The 15,969-nt window shown below is 42.7% G+C and overlaps 2 protein-coding genes across 10 annotated transcripts in view; one reads left to right on the forward strand and one right to left on the reverse strand.

Moving 5' to 3' along the window:
* Window positions 1–1,748: 1,748 nt before the first annotated feature.
* On the forward strand, window positions 1,749–9,051 carry zgc:101540 (hsFATP2a_ACSVL_like domain-containing protein). The gene is made up of 10 exons (XM_046395467.1): window positions 1,749–2,386; window positions 4,268–4,477; window positions 5,048–5,206; window positions 5,337–5,461; window positions 5,574–5,768; window positions 6,207–6,297; window positions 6,638–6,836; window positions 7,119–7,216; window positions 7,331–7,461; window positions 8,631–9,051. Exons 1-10 carry the CDS (start codon window positions 1,909–1,911, stop codon window positions 8,805–8,807), a joined length of 1,863 nt encoding a protein of 620 aa, XP_046251423.1. The 5' UTR covers window positions 1,749–1,908; the 3' UTR covers window positions 8,808–9,051.
* A 1,218-nt stretch (window positions 9,052–10,269) lies between these two features.
* tjp1b (tight junction protein 1b) overlaps window positions 10,270–15,969 on the reverse strand; it is a 52,778-nt gene continuing 47,078 nt past the window's right edge. For 5 of the 9 annotated variants that reach the window (XM_046395458.1, XM_046395462.1, XM_046395457.1 and 2 more), the window contains 5 exons: window positions 15,635–15,771; window positions 14,595–15,072; window positions 14,184–14,401; window positions 13,461–13,604; window positions 10,270–12,138 (listed from right to left, as the gene is read on the reverse strand). In XM_046395458.1, the coding sequence (XP_046251414.1) occupies window positions 12,044–12,138; window positions 13,461–13,604; window positions 14,184–14,401; window positions 14,595–15,072; window positions 15,635–15,771 (1,072 nt within the window). In that variant the 3' untranslated portion in view covers window positions 10,270–12,043. The remainder of the gene's footprint in view (window positions 12,139–13,460; window positions 13,605–14,183; window positions 14,402–14,594; window positions 15,073–15,634; window positions 15,772–15,969) is intronic. The other 4 variants (XM_046395466.1, XM_046395461.1, XM_046395465.1 and 1 more) reach the window with 2 other exon arrangements.

Consider the following 15,969-nt stretch of genomic DNA (forward strand, 5'->3'; position numbering starts at 1 on the left):
AACTGTCCTGTCACCCTCCAGGTTTGGGGCAGGGTGACCCGGGTTGTGTTGTCCCTGGAGCTGCCCGAGGATCAGCTGCGTCGAGGAGACCTTGACAGGTAAAGACCCACGTGGGAGCTGAAGTCGGGCAGTTCAGGCAGGGAGAACAAGCTCATCAAACCAGGGTCACTGATGTCAGCACGAGCACCTGAAAGCCTGTAAATACCACTCAGATTTTATTACTGAAAACGTGAGAGCTCAGTGCACTGCACCTTCAGGAAATGTTGAGTACCGCACAGTTTTATGCCATAAATGTGCACTATGGGTCCCCATCAATTTGCATAATTACACTTACAGTTGCATTTAGTCAGCGATTTTTTTTCCAGCTGCTTGGCCAATTTGGACACTACAGGAGTGGTTTTTCTGTGCCTGTTTGCGCTCTGAAAATGCACGCAGAACTGATTAAATATTACATCTCAAATTCCCACCACTGACGCTCAGCTCTCCTAAGGCTGAAATGCAGGTCCAAGATGTGCAAATGGCCTAGAGGTTGGAGAAGCGGCATGTGATCGGAAGGTCGCTGGTTCGATTCCCCCACCAGACGAGCAGGAAAAATTTGAGTGTGGTGGAGTGATAATGTCCCCACCCCCCATTAGCCGGCTGATGTGCCCTTGAGCAAGGCACTTAACCCCCAATATGCTCCCTGGGTGCCTGATGCTCCTGTGTGTTTCACTGCATGTTGCATGTGTGTGTGTTTCAATCACTGATGGGTTAAATGCAGAGAAGTAATTTCCCAGCTTGGGATTAATAAAAGTAAAAAGTAAGTAAAAAAATTGGCTCATCGGGAGTTCAAATATGGCCACTCCTGGTTTAGAGAGCCATTTTTGAATTTTGAAAATGCCGGAAATGGATTCAGCATATCCTCAGTGACTCCCTAAGCTCAGTACTGTTGGCCAAGCAGTGGCTGAAATGTTGTACATGATTATGTCAATTATGCAAATTGCCCAACAAATGCAAGTTGGCATCTAATATGAAACTCTGGCGGATGAATAATCTGTAAAGAGTCAGAAAAAGGTTAACAGTACACCAAGGCCGATGGACTGCGATCATCAGGTCCATTCATTAATATTTTCTGCTGAATCCTCATCACCAGCCATGTTCGACTTTAGACCCGCTCTTTGACATCTCACCGACTGCAATCGGCCACTTCCGTCTACTTTGTTACTTTGTAGATGACCGCGACTCCTCTCAAACGAGCCTGACACTCTTACATAACTCGCAGCTTCGCTCCTCCCCGCAAATCAGCGGACAAAATGCGGCTCAGTTTAAAACAGTGCGGGACCACAACTTGCTCGGATTGCAGATTTATGGTCTGGGTTGCCATGTGCAGACATTTTGCAGCGGTTCACGACTTTTCTCGGGAGCGTACATCTGTGGAGTTCAGTCTTCTTGATCCTGCGGTCGCTTTATGTCATGAATAATAGGCTAATAATAATAATAATAATAATAATAATGATCATTTTACCAGGGCATAAACCGCACTTAACTGTCACAAGATGGTGGTCTCACGGGTTTTAAAGCAGTGCTTCTCTCTCCATGTTTGCCACTTTATCACTTAATCACTTTTTTCATCGCTAGAGCTCCTGTACAACAGAATAAAAGTGCAGCACGACACGAGAGAACAATACAAAATAATAATAATAATAATAATTAAGATAAATACATGTACGATCAATTGAGAGTGCACGGGCAAATCCAGGATCTGGCAACTAGAAAACATTCCGGAACGAAGGAGGGGTTGATGGGTCTGGGCTGAGCGCCGCCCCGAGCTGTGGGGGTGAACTTTGTCACAAATATCCCTCAGCTGGATTGTTTGCGCGTCCCGTGTCGATCAGTGGCTGATGCCTCCTGTGCAGTGCGCTCTGCAAAATGTACATCTGGTTCACTGTTTTAGCCGGGCTGGCTGTCCTGTCCCTGTCATTCTTCAAGACGCTTTTCCCTTACTTCGGCGCGGACTGCATATACATCCTGAGGAGCATCAAACTTGGCATCAGGCTCACCAAGTACAAGAAAATCAAACCTTTTTACAGCATCGTGGATTGCTTCTTGGATGCAGCGAGGACGCATCCCGCTAAGACCTTCCTGCACTTTGAAGGGCGACAGTATTCTTATGGCGAAGTCGATAAACAGAGCAACAAGGTGGCCAGAGCTCTGCGGGCTGAAGCCCAGCTGAAGGAGGGGGACCCGGTCGCCCTGTTTCTGGCCAACGAACCCAGTTTCGTGTGGATTTGGCTCGGCCTGGCCAAGCTGGGCTGCCCGGCTGCTCTGCTTAACTTTAACATCAGATCCAAGTCTCTGCTGCACTGTTTCTCCTGCTGCGGGGCCAAAGTGATCATCGCCTCTGCAGGTAAGACACAAGCGGGTCCTCCGACCAACCATTAGTCCGCAAACAAGCCTGTTGCTTCTCAGCGTCTCTCAGACAGTTTTATTGAAACGTGAGCTCAAGGCACAAAAGGGTCAAACTAACATCGAACATTACAGAAGTTTCCAGAAGAACTTCTTTCCTACCGCATAAATCATCTCACGACGCCTTCAGGTTTTTCTGGGGGGGCATTTTGAAGGGGCCCAACCCCACGTTTTCAGCTACTGGACTAAACGAAGAGCAGTAACGTGCTGCATTCAAAGTCATGCGTTAGTGTTAATGAAATAATGTAACATGTGATAATATTTGAACAAAATGAACTTTGCAGATTTCCCCTTTGTGCGTTTTTTTTGCGGACCTCGTCATCCTCAGCTGCAGAACAAACACTGCATTTGTTAGTTTCATTACTCTTTTTATTTTGTGCACCAGAAACCAACCGGCTCTTTTCTGTCCTTCAGTTTGATCACAACACACATTAGGAGAGTTAGGAAGAGTCAAATCAAAGTCAAAAATAGATTTTGTCACAGGACCTGAGGGAATGGCTGAAGGCCCTCATCATTTCAGTGGTGCAGATTACTCAACATCTTTGCATTTGTTAGTCAGACCCTCGCAGGCCTGTTGCCACACACCTGGGCCTCAGCGCTGTGGCCCACTTTGCCGGTCTTGTAGATGGACCTCAAATGAAACTCCAAAAGAGTTTCTAAAGTTGTGACTTGGCATCATTTGAAACAGATGGAACATTAAAATGCCACTTAGATGTTAATGCACCAATAATTGAACACAAGAGCTGCTGTGGTGCTGCTAGTTAAACTTATGTGACAGAGCCAAGTTTTGTAAAGTTTTCACGCCACATTTCTGATGGTGCTAAGCAGTCTTTGTTTTAGTCGGCGCCAGAGGTGAGAAGCTCGGACAGAATGAACAGGATAGAAACTGAACAGCATGTGTGCTGCATTGTTGAAATGGTTATCTGGTATTTATACGTGTAGTATCAATAAACTCCTTAATCATTCACAAAAGCAGAGTGAAGCACGATATGTTGATGACAGTACGATTGCATGGTAAGACAACAGCTGATAATGCAATCATCACCCGCTCCTAATCTCCACAGGATAAACTGGGAAAAGTCTGTCTTAGGTGACACAAGAGTGACTGCAGCACATTTTATTGTGTTATGTTATTATATGCCGTATGTCACATTCGGTCAGGTACTGATTTGGTGACACCAATGTTGGACGTCCACCTTGAAACCGTGCTGATTGTACAGATCTTCTGTGCTGCCAGGTTGAAGATGTGCATGAAGCATCCGCGTCTTTGCAGCCACGTCCATGTTTTTGAAGCATTTACAGTCCACCACAAGCTCACTGGTTTGCCTGATGTTGAGCTTCAGGTGATTTGTCGTTGCCCCTTGTGACAAAGCTCCCTGTAAACTGCTACTTGACTCGTGCTTGGAGGCATTCAGCCACAAGGTGATCATTTCTACCGATTCCAACCAAACTCTGTCCAGTAAAGAAATGTTTTTTTTCCAGGACAATTTAGGAGTCATTTTACACCCTTATCAAACAGCTCCCTCAACAAATCTTATCAGGAACAGAGGTTTACTAACCTATGTACATTCAGTCCTGACAACTTAGTTCAGTTGACTGAAAGAAGAAACTTTACACTCTGAAAACCTGTTTCTCTACACTCACATTGTGGTGCTAGAGTTTAACTACTGGGAACTGCATAGATTTGGGCTGAACTGCCTGGGCCATGTGCTCGTATCCCAGTGGGACTTCAGTTAACAAGACACTGGCCTACATGTGCTGCATTGCGCAACACCACACTCTGACATGTTGTGTAGAGCTGAATGCCTGTCTGTATTCGCAGAGCTGCAGGATGCTGTGGAGGAGGTTTTGCCGACGCTGAGAGAGCAGGGTATCAGCGTGTTCCTCCTCTCAGAGAGCTGCAGCGTACAGGGCATCAACGCTTTGTCTGACAAGATCGCACAGGCCTCGGATCAGCCGCTGTCCCCGGACCTGAGGGCCAACGTTAACATCAGGAGCACTGCTCTGTACATCTACACGTCAGGCACCACAGGTATGAAGCGCACACTGACAAAACTGAAGCCGTTTAAGAGAGGTGTTGACTTGCAGTTCTGCCAAGTGTTCATAGTTGATGTTTTTGATTAGCTTCGTTATTGTTTGACACTCTTGCTGCGATAATAGTAGCAGGTTAGGAAAAATATTTTTACATTCAGTGTTTCTTATGCAGGCATGCTGGACAGGAGGTCAATATTGTGAGTACCTCAAATGAATCGATTTATTGCATCACACACTCGGACCCTCTGGGCCGATAGGTTTGTTTTATGTACTGATTCTGATGCTGTGATAATTCTGCTAATGTCAAAGTATGTGCTGTGGTTGAAAACAGCTCTGATGGCAGAGGAGAGATTCAGCCACAACAGTAAAGTTGCAGATCCCAAACAATCAGCTTAAGGAACATAATAAGCTCAGGGGACCTGCAGAATCGGGTGATAAGTCCTACATGTGACCCCTCCCATATTATACACTTGGATAGTTGAGAAGTGTGTCTGTATTTGGAGACCCTTTAATAACAACATATACCTAACGCTAACTTTAACCAGTTATAATTCTTTGGTCTTGGAAGGTTTGCCCAAAGCAGCAGTTGTCACTCATGAGAGGGTCTGGGCCGCCTCCTTCATCCAAGCGGCGTGTGGAATCACAGCAGAGGACATCTTCTACATCAATCTGCCTCTCTATCACAGCGCAGGCTTCCTCATCGGGTTGGCTGGCGCCATCGAGAGAAGTACGAGCCTTCCTAATCCTCCTCATGAGTAAAAGAACAAAAGCAGTTGCACACCTGGTTTGGACCCTGAAGAAGTTGATGTTTAAGTTTGCACCAAGATAAAGCCTGTTTTATATGCTGTTGATTGCAGGTATGACCGTTGTTCTGAGGAGAAAGTTCTCTGCGTCTCAGTTCTGGGACGACTGCAGGAAGTACAATGTGACAGTGATGCAGTACATCGGCGAAACAATGCGCTACCTCTGCAACACGCCCAAGGTAAAAGGCACGCTGACCAACTCTGGGTTACATTATGAAGTTTTGTTCTGACGGAAGATCCGACGCTCTGCACGTCGCTGTTTTGAATCCGAGTCGATGCCGCTCTTTGCAGAAAGACAACGACAGGAACCACAGGGTGAAGATCGCAATCGGCAACGGAGTCCGAACAGATGTTTGGTCCGAGTTTCTGAATCGCTTCGGGGACATCAAAGTCAGAGAGCTGTACGCTGCCACAGAGGGAAACATCGGCTTCATCAACTACACGTCCAAGATCGGAGCAGTTGGTAGAGTCAATCCGGTCCACAGGGTGAGTAGAGTCCAGGTCCAGTATTTGCAGCCCGCCACTTTGGTCCAGACTGAAATATCCATATGTCATTACCCAATGAAATTTTGTGACATGACCTTTCCTCTAGTGCCACCCTGGTGTTTGCCTTAAAGTGAAATGTCTCAACAACCTTTGGACGGATCACGATGAAATTTCATTACAGACTTTCATGTCTCCCTCAAGATAAACTGGGATTATGTTATGATTTCGTTAAGTTTTCCTCTAGAGACAGCATCTGGTCGAGATTTCAATTTCTCCGAAACTTTTTGCCTGTTAGCATGTTGATGTTAGCATTTAGCTCAATGCACATGAAGAGCATCCTCACAGAGGTGCTGACATGATTCATAAACTACAGGCTGTTAAAGTAGTCGCACAACATTCATCTTTTAAGTGAGGAACTTTTTTCTTTCTTCTTTCTAGTTTTTCTTCCCCTACACTTTGATCAAGTTTGACATTGAGAAGGAGGAACCCGTCAGGAACTCTGAGGGTCTGTGTGTCGTGGCAGCCAGAGGTGAGCAAACCTACCCGTGTGTTTTATTCCTTTCTTTGACACAAGAACAGCGGTACCGATTTTTGCCTAAACTGTTAAGCGATTAGTCGACTGAAATGAAAGTAATTGACGACTATGTTTGATTCCTCATTTGTCTTCCTTCAAGAAAAAGGCAAAAGCTAACTGGCTCGAGCTTCTCAAATGTGAAAATGTGCTGTGTCCAAATGATCTGTTTTATTTACTGTAGTGTTAATATTGTTGAGCTTTCGATTGTTGGACGGACAAAACCAGATAGTTGATGTCGACACCTCAGGCGTAGCAGAAACTGTGACGGACATGTTTCATGTTTCTTTTTTGTCAGGTGAGACGGGACTTTTGGTGGGAAGGATTACTCAGAGGTCTCCTTTTGTTGGTTACGCTGGCAACAAGCAGCAGACTGAAAAGAAGAGGCTTTGTGATGTGTTGAAAAAAGGCGACATATACTTCAACACTGGAGATTTGCTTCGGTTTGATCACCAGAACTTTGTGTACTTTCAGGATCGAGTTGGCGACACTTTCAGGCAAGTTGTGACTTATTTCCGTTGATCTTTGTTAAATTTTACTTTTGGTGTTTTGATGTTTTGACTAATTTAATATTTTGCGCTCGCGAAGCTGTTGGACAACAGAAGCAGAACAGTTTGGAGACGATTAGTTTTACGACAGTTCGGCATTATAGAAAGGGTACAGAGCTGAGGTTGTCTTCTCGGTTCACCTAAATTTGGTGCCGGTGTAAGGGAGGATGACTTGTTCCACAATGTTTTCGTTTGATGTGTTTTTGCTTCTTCGCTTGCTTGTTGTCACAGGTGGAAAGGCGAGAACGTGGCCACATCAGAGGTTGCGGACATTCTCACAATGGCTCAATGCATTTTGGAGGCAAATGTCTATGGTGTTAAAGTGGAAGGTAAATTTCAGAAACAGTCCTGTTAAATCACGTTTTACAAATCTTACAGATGAGGAAGAAGAACTCGGATAATGTGTCCTGTGCTTTTTAAATATTTTCATTTTAACTGATAAGGTCACGAGGGGCGGATCGGCATGGCGGCTGTTGTTTTGAAAGAAGGAGAAGATTTTGACTGTCGGGACACCTGCAAACAGGTCGTCAACTACCTCCCATCTTACGCAAGACCTCGATTCATCAGGATTCAGGTAACAATCATTTGCCTAATGTATTATTTTAAAAAAGATCTTCATGTGTTTAAGGGACACATACATCTGACATTTTCTTTCTTGATATCCAAGGGTCAAAACCCTGTTTTTGGTCACTTTTATTTCAGTCTGCTTCATTCACTAGAAGACCATGAGACTTGTCCTCTTAATGTCCGTCCATCAAAATCTGAGTTGATCAAAGCATTAAAATGCTCACCTGAGTTGTTTGCAATTATTCCCAGGTGCTGACAGCATTTACACTGTCATGTTTCTTTGTTTTCCTCATACTGTTGTTATTGTGAAGCACCAATATACTGCAGCAAATTCCCTGCATGTGAAAACCTACTTAGCAACAAACCTGAGGAAACTGATTGTCAGATTTGTGTGCCCTTAATTTTGCCTGTCAGGCAACACAGAAGCTGCCCCACCTTCTTGGTGGAGGTCGCTGGGGCTGTGCGCAGCTTGTGAGGCAAAATGCAGACACCACAGGGCCGAAAAAATCCCCCCCAAACTCGTCTGCATTTAAAACAAACAACAACAAAAAAATCAGCTGTTTATATTTACAGATTTTACAAATTTCTCCCAAAAGGTTGTTAGAACTGATAATCAATCGAACATGATACAGTAAAGATAGAAAGAAAACATTGTTAATTGAGTTTGAAAGTTCACTGTTGACCTTGTAAATAGTAGTTTGACCCCCCCAAAAGATTTTTGTAACCTAACACGTATCAACATGTATCAGGCCTCATTCAAGGAAACGATAGTTTAGCAAATCATAATGCAGCAATTTATTTAGATTTTTGTAGACTAATAGACGGAAACTACTCAAAAACTATATATATTAAAAAAAACTAAATTAAACCTAAATTAAAATAATTCTGGATATCTGTTGATATTGATAACTGATCCAATATCAGTTCTCTTCAGTGCTTTCATTCTGACTGGGATCATTTTTTGCAGCTTAACACGAGGTCATGAGGGATTGCTGTGGTGTTAAGAACTGAGTCAGCTGCTCGCAAGTGACTGACGCTAAACACTGAATTTATAAGGACCAAACTCATGTGGCTCTGTGACAATCCTGCCGTGTTGTTCCTCTTGCTCGTCGCCGTCTTTAACACTGAAGTTGGACACGAGATATTTCGAACATTCACACTGTGTGTGTTTTGCAGCCCTGCCTGGAGATGACGGGGACATACAAGATGAAGAAGGTGAGGCTGGTGGAGGAGGGATTCAACCCAGCTCACGTCAAAGATCCTCTCTACTTTTTAGATCCTGAGAAAAGGATGTACGTTCCCCTGACTGAGGAGATCTACAGAGCAATCGCTTCGAGGGAAATAAAGCTCTAACACGGGTACTTCGTCGGCGATCAGATAACGTGTTTGTTTACAAAGTAGCAGCTCATTCATGGACCTTTTAAGTCAACTTATCGTTAACTAACCAGAGTGACTTTACATCATGTTTTTTAAATGAACACAACTACTGTGCATCTCTTTAGCTTTTCTGTTCCATAATCCTGACCATAATGTGACGTACAGGTATGTCTCACTGCCACTGTTGTACTTTTAATAATTAAATTCTGGTTATCTTTTACCTCCTGACTCTTTATGATTGACCAGATAGATAGACGATAAAAGTTACTTTTAACTAGAAACCGTTTTTGTATTCGACTGAAGGTACAGTAAGATTTTAAAGAAACTGACTCAGGATAGATGCTACACAGATGTACGTTAACTTTGGATCTTAATTTTTGTCACATATTGTACTGTCTCTGGTGGGTTTATCAGTGAACCTTAACACACATGTTATCACAGCTTTGTCATGTAACACAAGTGAGGGACAGTTTGGGTCTTCAGGTTGTAAATTCTGCTCCCAGATGCTCTGCTGTTGATTTTGAAGCCTCCATAATGTGCTCCTCCTGACAGAGAAACTTTGTGACTCTGGTGGGTTGATTGACCAACGCAGCCTTTGACACTTTGTCACAAGCTGGGCCATGTGACAAACATGGCAACACATGTCAAAACTGCTGGTTTCAGGAAGTCAAGCAAGTCTGACACTACAAATCTGTTTTCACTTTAATGCTGCTGAGAAAGTTTCTTAATCTTAATCTCAGTTTAACAAGGGAGATTTTTTTGTTGTTTCAGAAAAACCATAACAGATAAATGATTTTAAGTATCTTTATACATCCAGCTGCCAGTTTATTAGGTACACCTCGCTAAAACAGTCCAACACAACAGTCCTGATTATTTTTGGAGGGTGCAGTTTGTGGCGCTGTTGAATTGTACTGCACCATGACAGGTGTTTCAATTACCTTGTCCACCCCGTTCATATCAGCAACAACAAAGTGCAGCATCCAAAATGATCATCAAGCAGAACTATAGTGGACTTCATTTTATTATTTTCAAGCAAAGTGTACCTAATGAACTGGATAAGTGAGTGCATGTCTTAAAAAAATGTCCGCAGAAGATATTTTTGGAAAAAGGAACTTGTTTCTGACTTATTGCGGCCAATGAACCAGAAGAGGTCAGATTAAGTAAAACAAGAATAGATGTATTTTTAAGGAAAAGGAAGTTCAACTGTGGTTCCCAGTGGTCAAAACTGATCGGTCAAATAATCCATTTGACCGATCAGTTCACTGACTGTACATGTGAGAAGCAGCTGCGAATGGCGGAAAACTTAAACTCTACATACTGACAATACAACCCCTGAACTTCACAACCCACGAAGGAATGTGTCGTTTGGCAGAAAAAGGTCTGGGCGTGTCGGTTTGTCAAACATCTGCTCAACACATCACGCTAATCCAACGAGCAGTTACTTTAAAAATGAATTTATTTATTAATACAGTTCGTATACTTAGAAATGTGTCACGAAGGAAAGAAAAAGCTGAACTGAAGAAAAATAAATAAAAATAATGTCAGCCACACAGGAAAATAAAACTAGTGTTGGGTTGAAGCCGTGTTATCATATCAAAAGAAAACAGTACTGATGTGCCATAATAAATTGTCTATTAGTACAAAAATACATTTCAGGGCACACAATACAGCATCCAGTATCACAAATAAAGGAAGGGACCACTCTTCACAGCAGACCCCCTCAAGTACGTCTTTTAAAATCATTTAAACCAAGCACTTCTCTATTTTGTAAATAAGAATAAAAAGTTTTCTGACTGTTTAAAAATGCCTTAAGTAGTGTGTATGTGTGTCTGTGTGTGTGTGTGTGCGCCTGTGTGTATGTGTTGGTAGAAAAGTCGGACTTATTACTGCTTATGTCAGTTCCAAGGCTCAGGGGTATAACCAGAATACAAACATAACCAATGTAACCGCTTTCTCTTTTTTAACAAACGTTTTCTCTTTTATACAAAATAACAAAGATGTACAAAAGTTCATTTACAGAGAACCAAGGCCATATACTAGCAGTATGTACAGCCACAATTTAAACATCTTCTAGATATTTTTTGTTTTTTGTATTTCCTCAGACTTCATATGCATAGCAGTAAAAGAAAGCATACCTTTTCATCAGCCTCTATTATTCTCGTGTGCTAAATCCAAGTTCACCGTTTATGAGAAAATGCAGAGACAACTTTTTCTTCCGTAGTGATCGCTAGAACTGAAGGATCCGATGTTTTAAGGTTTCACTGAAAAGTTAATATGCAGATAAGGCATCACTGCTTGCAGTGTACGATGGGATTTTCATGTGTTGAACTTAGTAGTAGTAGCAGGCTTCTGGACCTGAGTCATAGCACATGCATAGATCTCTAGACAGCAGGAGTTTGTAAAATCAAGTCAGTATTATTTATCTACGGTAAAACATTGCTACAAAACATCAGTTTTAAAGTGAGAGAGAGAGAGAGAGAGAGAGACATACAGACAGACTCTCTAATACTTAACCGTCATTCTTATTTTTTCATCGTTATGATGCCTACGTGTTCCTTCAGGAGTCGGACTCAGCATTTCTCAAGTCCTCAGAGATCCTTCATGAGTGAAACGCATGACCACAGCACTCACAAACAAAAGTTTTGCATATACCAACTTTGCTGTTTGTGAGTGTGTGTGGGTGTTTTGTTATGTTTTTTTTTTTGTTTGTTTTTTTTGTTTTGTTTTTTTTTACAGTACGCAAAAATCCCATTGCAGTATTAAATGAGTTTCCAAAATTCTCCTTTTTTCTTGCACCGCTCTGACCTTTTACAAAATCGGCTAAAAATGTCAAAATGAGATTATTCAGTTTGTGGCACTGGTCATGCATCCCAACTTCAGTTCCTTTTGTTTAAATAACTTCTTTTTAAACTTTATTTTTTGCAAGCCTTGAAAGCACCGAAAAAAAAAATTTGAATAAAATGAAAGAAAAAAAAAAAACAAAGAGTACAGCCATCAGGATGCTGGACTCCTCAGTCTCTCCTTGTGAGTGTGTGTGTGTGTGTTTTTCTTAATTTTTTTTTTTAAATTTTGGGCACAGTAAACAACGTGAGAGTGTCGAGCTCATACTTCATCGAGCGTCGTGCATCCCGTCACAGTGGAGGGAGCGCACAGCAGGGGCGACCGAGGTCCCCCGTTCATCACATTCAGTAACAGGCCAGCTGTCGCCCTCTTCAGAAGTGGTCAATAAGCACAGACACACAGTTTGCACCCACCAGGTAGTTTGGGTCTCCAGGGAGAGATTTGTTTTGCCAGGTTTTGGGATCACCTGCAGGAAAAGTGACACAATATCAACTGCTGGAGCTCCTCCCTAATTTTTTCTGACAGATGTTATAAATAAATAAAACAAGTCTTGATAAGAACTGATTCTTAAATGGAAATGAAATTGTGTTGTTCAGCATGAGTTCATGTGATTAAGCGTTTAATGGATCATTAATGTAACTCACAGTTACTTTATACGTTTATTTATCTGCCACCAAGTTAGCTGAAATCCACTTACTGGTACACAGAAGAAGGTGTTAGCGACACAACAGCACAGCAACAGAAAGCTCAAACTGCTACCTGAAGCAACCGTCTTGTTTACGTTTATTTGGCTCAGCAACTCGAGGATACTTTAGCTGCTACAAGCATGGCCTCAAAAGTCTCTGACTGGACTGGGAGTGGTTGAGGTGCATTGTGGGTGAAGTGGGTTTCAGCAAGGAAGAAAAATGTGTGGAAAAGAACAACTTTTGGTGCATCCATCCCTTTTTTTTTTTGATGGATCCCAAGCAAACCAAATAACAAAAGGTCTCTTCAATAATGTGACTATCGGGTGTAAAGAAGACAGATAACATACTTATCAGACTTAAGATCACCCTTAAAGCACGTAAAGTCAAGTCTTGATGCCGATTAGCAAATGATTACTAAAAGCAAGACTGAGTAGCTGCTGGCTGATCAAATGCATGTGTCTGAAACGGCCACTTTTTGTCAAAGTGGACTCCAGCTAATTTGGTCACGTATAAAGAGAGTCAAAATTCATTAATTTATGATTAATGATGAGCGTTAACTGGTAACATTAATGCATTACTTAAGCATGTGTTTTGTACAATTACTACAAAATGCTGCCTGATTATCTTATATGACTTAAAAGTTTACACAGTCGCAGTACAGACGCTGTGAGAAAAACAGGTGATGGCTGAGCTTTTTTAATCCTTTCATTAAGAGAATTGTTTTCTACACTCATAACTGGAAAAAAAAAATACTGCACGGCACATGACTGACAACATGATGTTATGGTTCAACATACTGGATTGTCATGTCAATCAATGTTAGAAAATATTGTAAATTAAAATTGTGATATTCAGGTTACCATCACAAAGAAAAGTAGCAACAATTGAAGAGCTCAAGAAGCCCAAGATTTGAATAAACAAGACCCTGCAGTTCATATTAAGCACAAAACTAAGAAAACTGAAAGAGCACATGCATGAAGAAGAAGTGAGGGGGAAATGGAAAACAAGTGAGGTTAAAATGATTCGGATAACAAGAAACTCTCCTCTTTGAATCACCAAAGCCAGCCCACAGACCCCAAAGGACAGAGAGAGGACAGCGTACCCGACGAGGAGTCGGAGGATTTTAGAGCAAAAGACCAACCATCAGGGGTCATAGACGCACAGTGAGGTAAGCGCAGCTCCACCGGCTTCAGGAACTTGAGTCCATGAGGACCACACATCACCAGCGGACTTAGCAGCGTTTCTCCTGCACGGACACACAACAAGATTACAGTTCCACACATTAAAAATGCATGAATTAATCATCACACAGGATTATCTGTTACCTTATCAAGGGGGCAAAACAGAAGGTTTTATAGTGAATGAGAATTAACTGTTAAACTGCTTTGGCAGGTTAATTAAATTACCAAACTCCCTTGGTGCCAAATGTTCATTTTAATAAAATCCGGGGGAGGTTATATTCCCTGCTCATACTTCTTAAAATAAATATATGTAGTGCTCTTTTCCTTTGTTTCATTGTACAATAGCACCAATGTGAAGTATAAAGTTAGTCACGCACATATAAAATCTTAATGTCAGCATCAAATTTGCACTTAACCAAAAAGGTGCTGCTGCTGAAACTGTAACCCGCTGTAGCTGTTCATTTAAAAAACACATACATGAGGTAAAATCCTGCATTAGCTCTGAAACAAAACAAACAAACAAACAAAAAGTCAAAAACTTAATTTACTGTGGCTACTCTAAAGTTCATCAGCAGTTCACGTTTTACAGACTCAGATGTGGTGCTGGCTTGTTCACTGGGATGTAAAGGAACCTGTGGACTGACCTTTCTCCTTGTCCAGGGGGGGCAGGATGCTGTTGTCCCGGCACACCTTGAAGTAAATCTCCTGCTCTACATTCTCAGGGATGGCGCCCTGGGGGATGATGATGCTCACTCCCGTCTCGATGGAGCTCAGGACCCCTCCGTTACAGTTGAAGATCCCTCGGGCGGTGGCCACCACCGTGTGCCCTTCGTCGTCGTCTTCGTCGTCCAGGGTGCTGGGGCTGAAGGACGGAGGAGAAGAAGTCATCATCATCAGTCAAAAGAGGGAAGGCAGAGAAAAATGCACAGCAGAGGACACGAAAACAAACCCCCTGTGAGCAAACAACAAGTCTCTTTCTGTCTTTCAGCAGCTCAGTAATTACCGCCAGAGAACACACAGGCCCTGCTGGATGTGAAAATTAATGAGTTTTGTACCTTACAGGGATGGCCTTGGGGATGGCATTGATGTTGTTGTGCTGGTATTTGGGCCTGTTGTCCATAGTGCGTGTGAACGTGTCGAGGCCACTGTCGTGATCCATGGGCTGTGGCGACAGCTGAGGCTTCCCGCTGCTGTTGCTCACCACACTGGGTTTAATGAGGAGGTCCGTCTTCACCTGCGTGTCGTTGGGAAGCAGATTGTGGTTGAACTTGGGGCTCTCAAACTTGCGCTCAAAAGGCCGGGCTGAACTGGTGTACGGCTTGGGGACGTAGCGGTTATAGCTGGTGGGAGCGGGAGCGGGAGCGACCAGTGTTTTTGAGGGTGCCGCATCGGTGCCGTTGACCGGGGACTTGTCAGGGAGGCCTCTCGGGGGCAGGTAGCCACCTGGTGTGGGTTCATCCCTGCTGACTGGCCTGTGAGCTGCTAGCTCAGGTTTAGGATTGGGTGAGCTCAGCGGCTCAGGTACAGAATTAGCTGGAAACAAAATGAGGAGGATTAAACACAATAAAATGACATTGTTAGATTAAACATTATATAACTTAGGGCTGGGACTAATGATTATTGGCATTTTTAATAAATCCGACAATTACTTTCATTCACAACACAATTTCCTAAAGCCGAAAATGATAAAAACAAATGTGTGTTTGGCCAGGTAACAGTCTAAATAACAGTCTAAATAAAACCCAATGATATTCAGTGTACAGAGTAATAAAACAGACAAGCAGCGAATCCTTATATTGAAGAAGCTGAGACCAGAGAGTGTTTGACAATTTTGCAGGAAAAATAAAATGTTTAATCATCAGAATAGTTTCAGCTCTAATATACAACAGAGATGAAACAATAACTTGGCTAATTAGGATCTGAAGAAATTGTGTTTTTTCAACATGTTCATCCCTTTTATAGACGAAGGGACTAATTTATTAATTCAAGAACAAACTGGAACAGAAGCGAGACATCATTGCAGCTTTAGGAGCAGCGGTGACAGATGTCTAACAGATGAAATTTTAGTTGGGTAGAAAACGTTAAGAGAGCCTACCTTCACTGGGGCTGAGCTTAGGCAGTGTGCTGGGTGGGATGGCGGACACAGGAGGCCCATACTGTGAGGATGGGCTGATTTGGGGTAGGGGTTCATATCTCTTCTCCACTGGACTCACCTTCTCTGCAGACTCAACCCTGCAGTTGGCAGACACAGACAATACAGCAATACACAGTTAATCCCACCAATTAATCGCAGGGCAGACGACGCCCAAGATTAGGGTCACCAATTCAGTATCAGACCAAATATGAAATATGGTCACAATCTGCCCTTTTGTTCCGTAAAAAAATCATGCCAAAAAGTTACCAGCAAACTCAACCATATGATTGTACAAC

This window comes from Scatophagus argus, chromosome 7 (assembly GCF_020382885.2).
Source record: "Scatophagus argus isolate fScaArg1 chromosome 7, fScaArg1.pri, whole genome shotgun sequence".
In the NCBI taxonomy this organism is placed as follows: domain Eukaryota; kingdom Metazoa; phylum Chordata; class Actinopteri; family Scatophagidae; genus Scatophagus; species Scatophagus argus.

What these genes read in the sequence shown, in the direction of transcription:
- zgc:101540 (XM_046395467.1), top strand. Translation starts at nt 1,909, where the DNA reads ATGTACATCTGGTTCACTGTTTTAGCCGGGCTGGCTGTCCTGTCCCTG. An exon ending in CGAGTTGGCGACACTTTCAG is followed by an intron (nt 6,837 to 7,118) that starts GCAAGTTGTGAC and finishes TTGTTGTCACAG; the next exon opens with GTGGAAAGGCGAGAACGTGG. An exon ending in CTATGGTGTTAAAGTGGAAG is followed by an intron (nt 7,217 to 7,330) that starts GTAAATTTCAGA and finishes TTAACTGATAAG; the next exon opens with GTCACGAGGGGCGGATCGGC.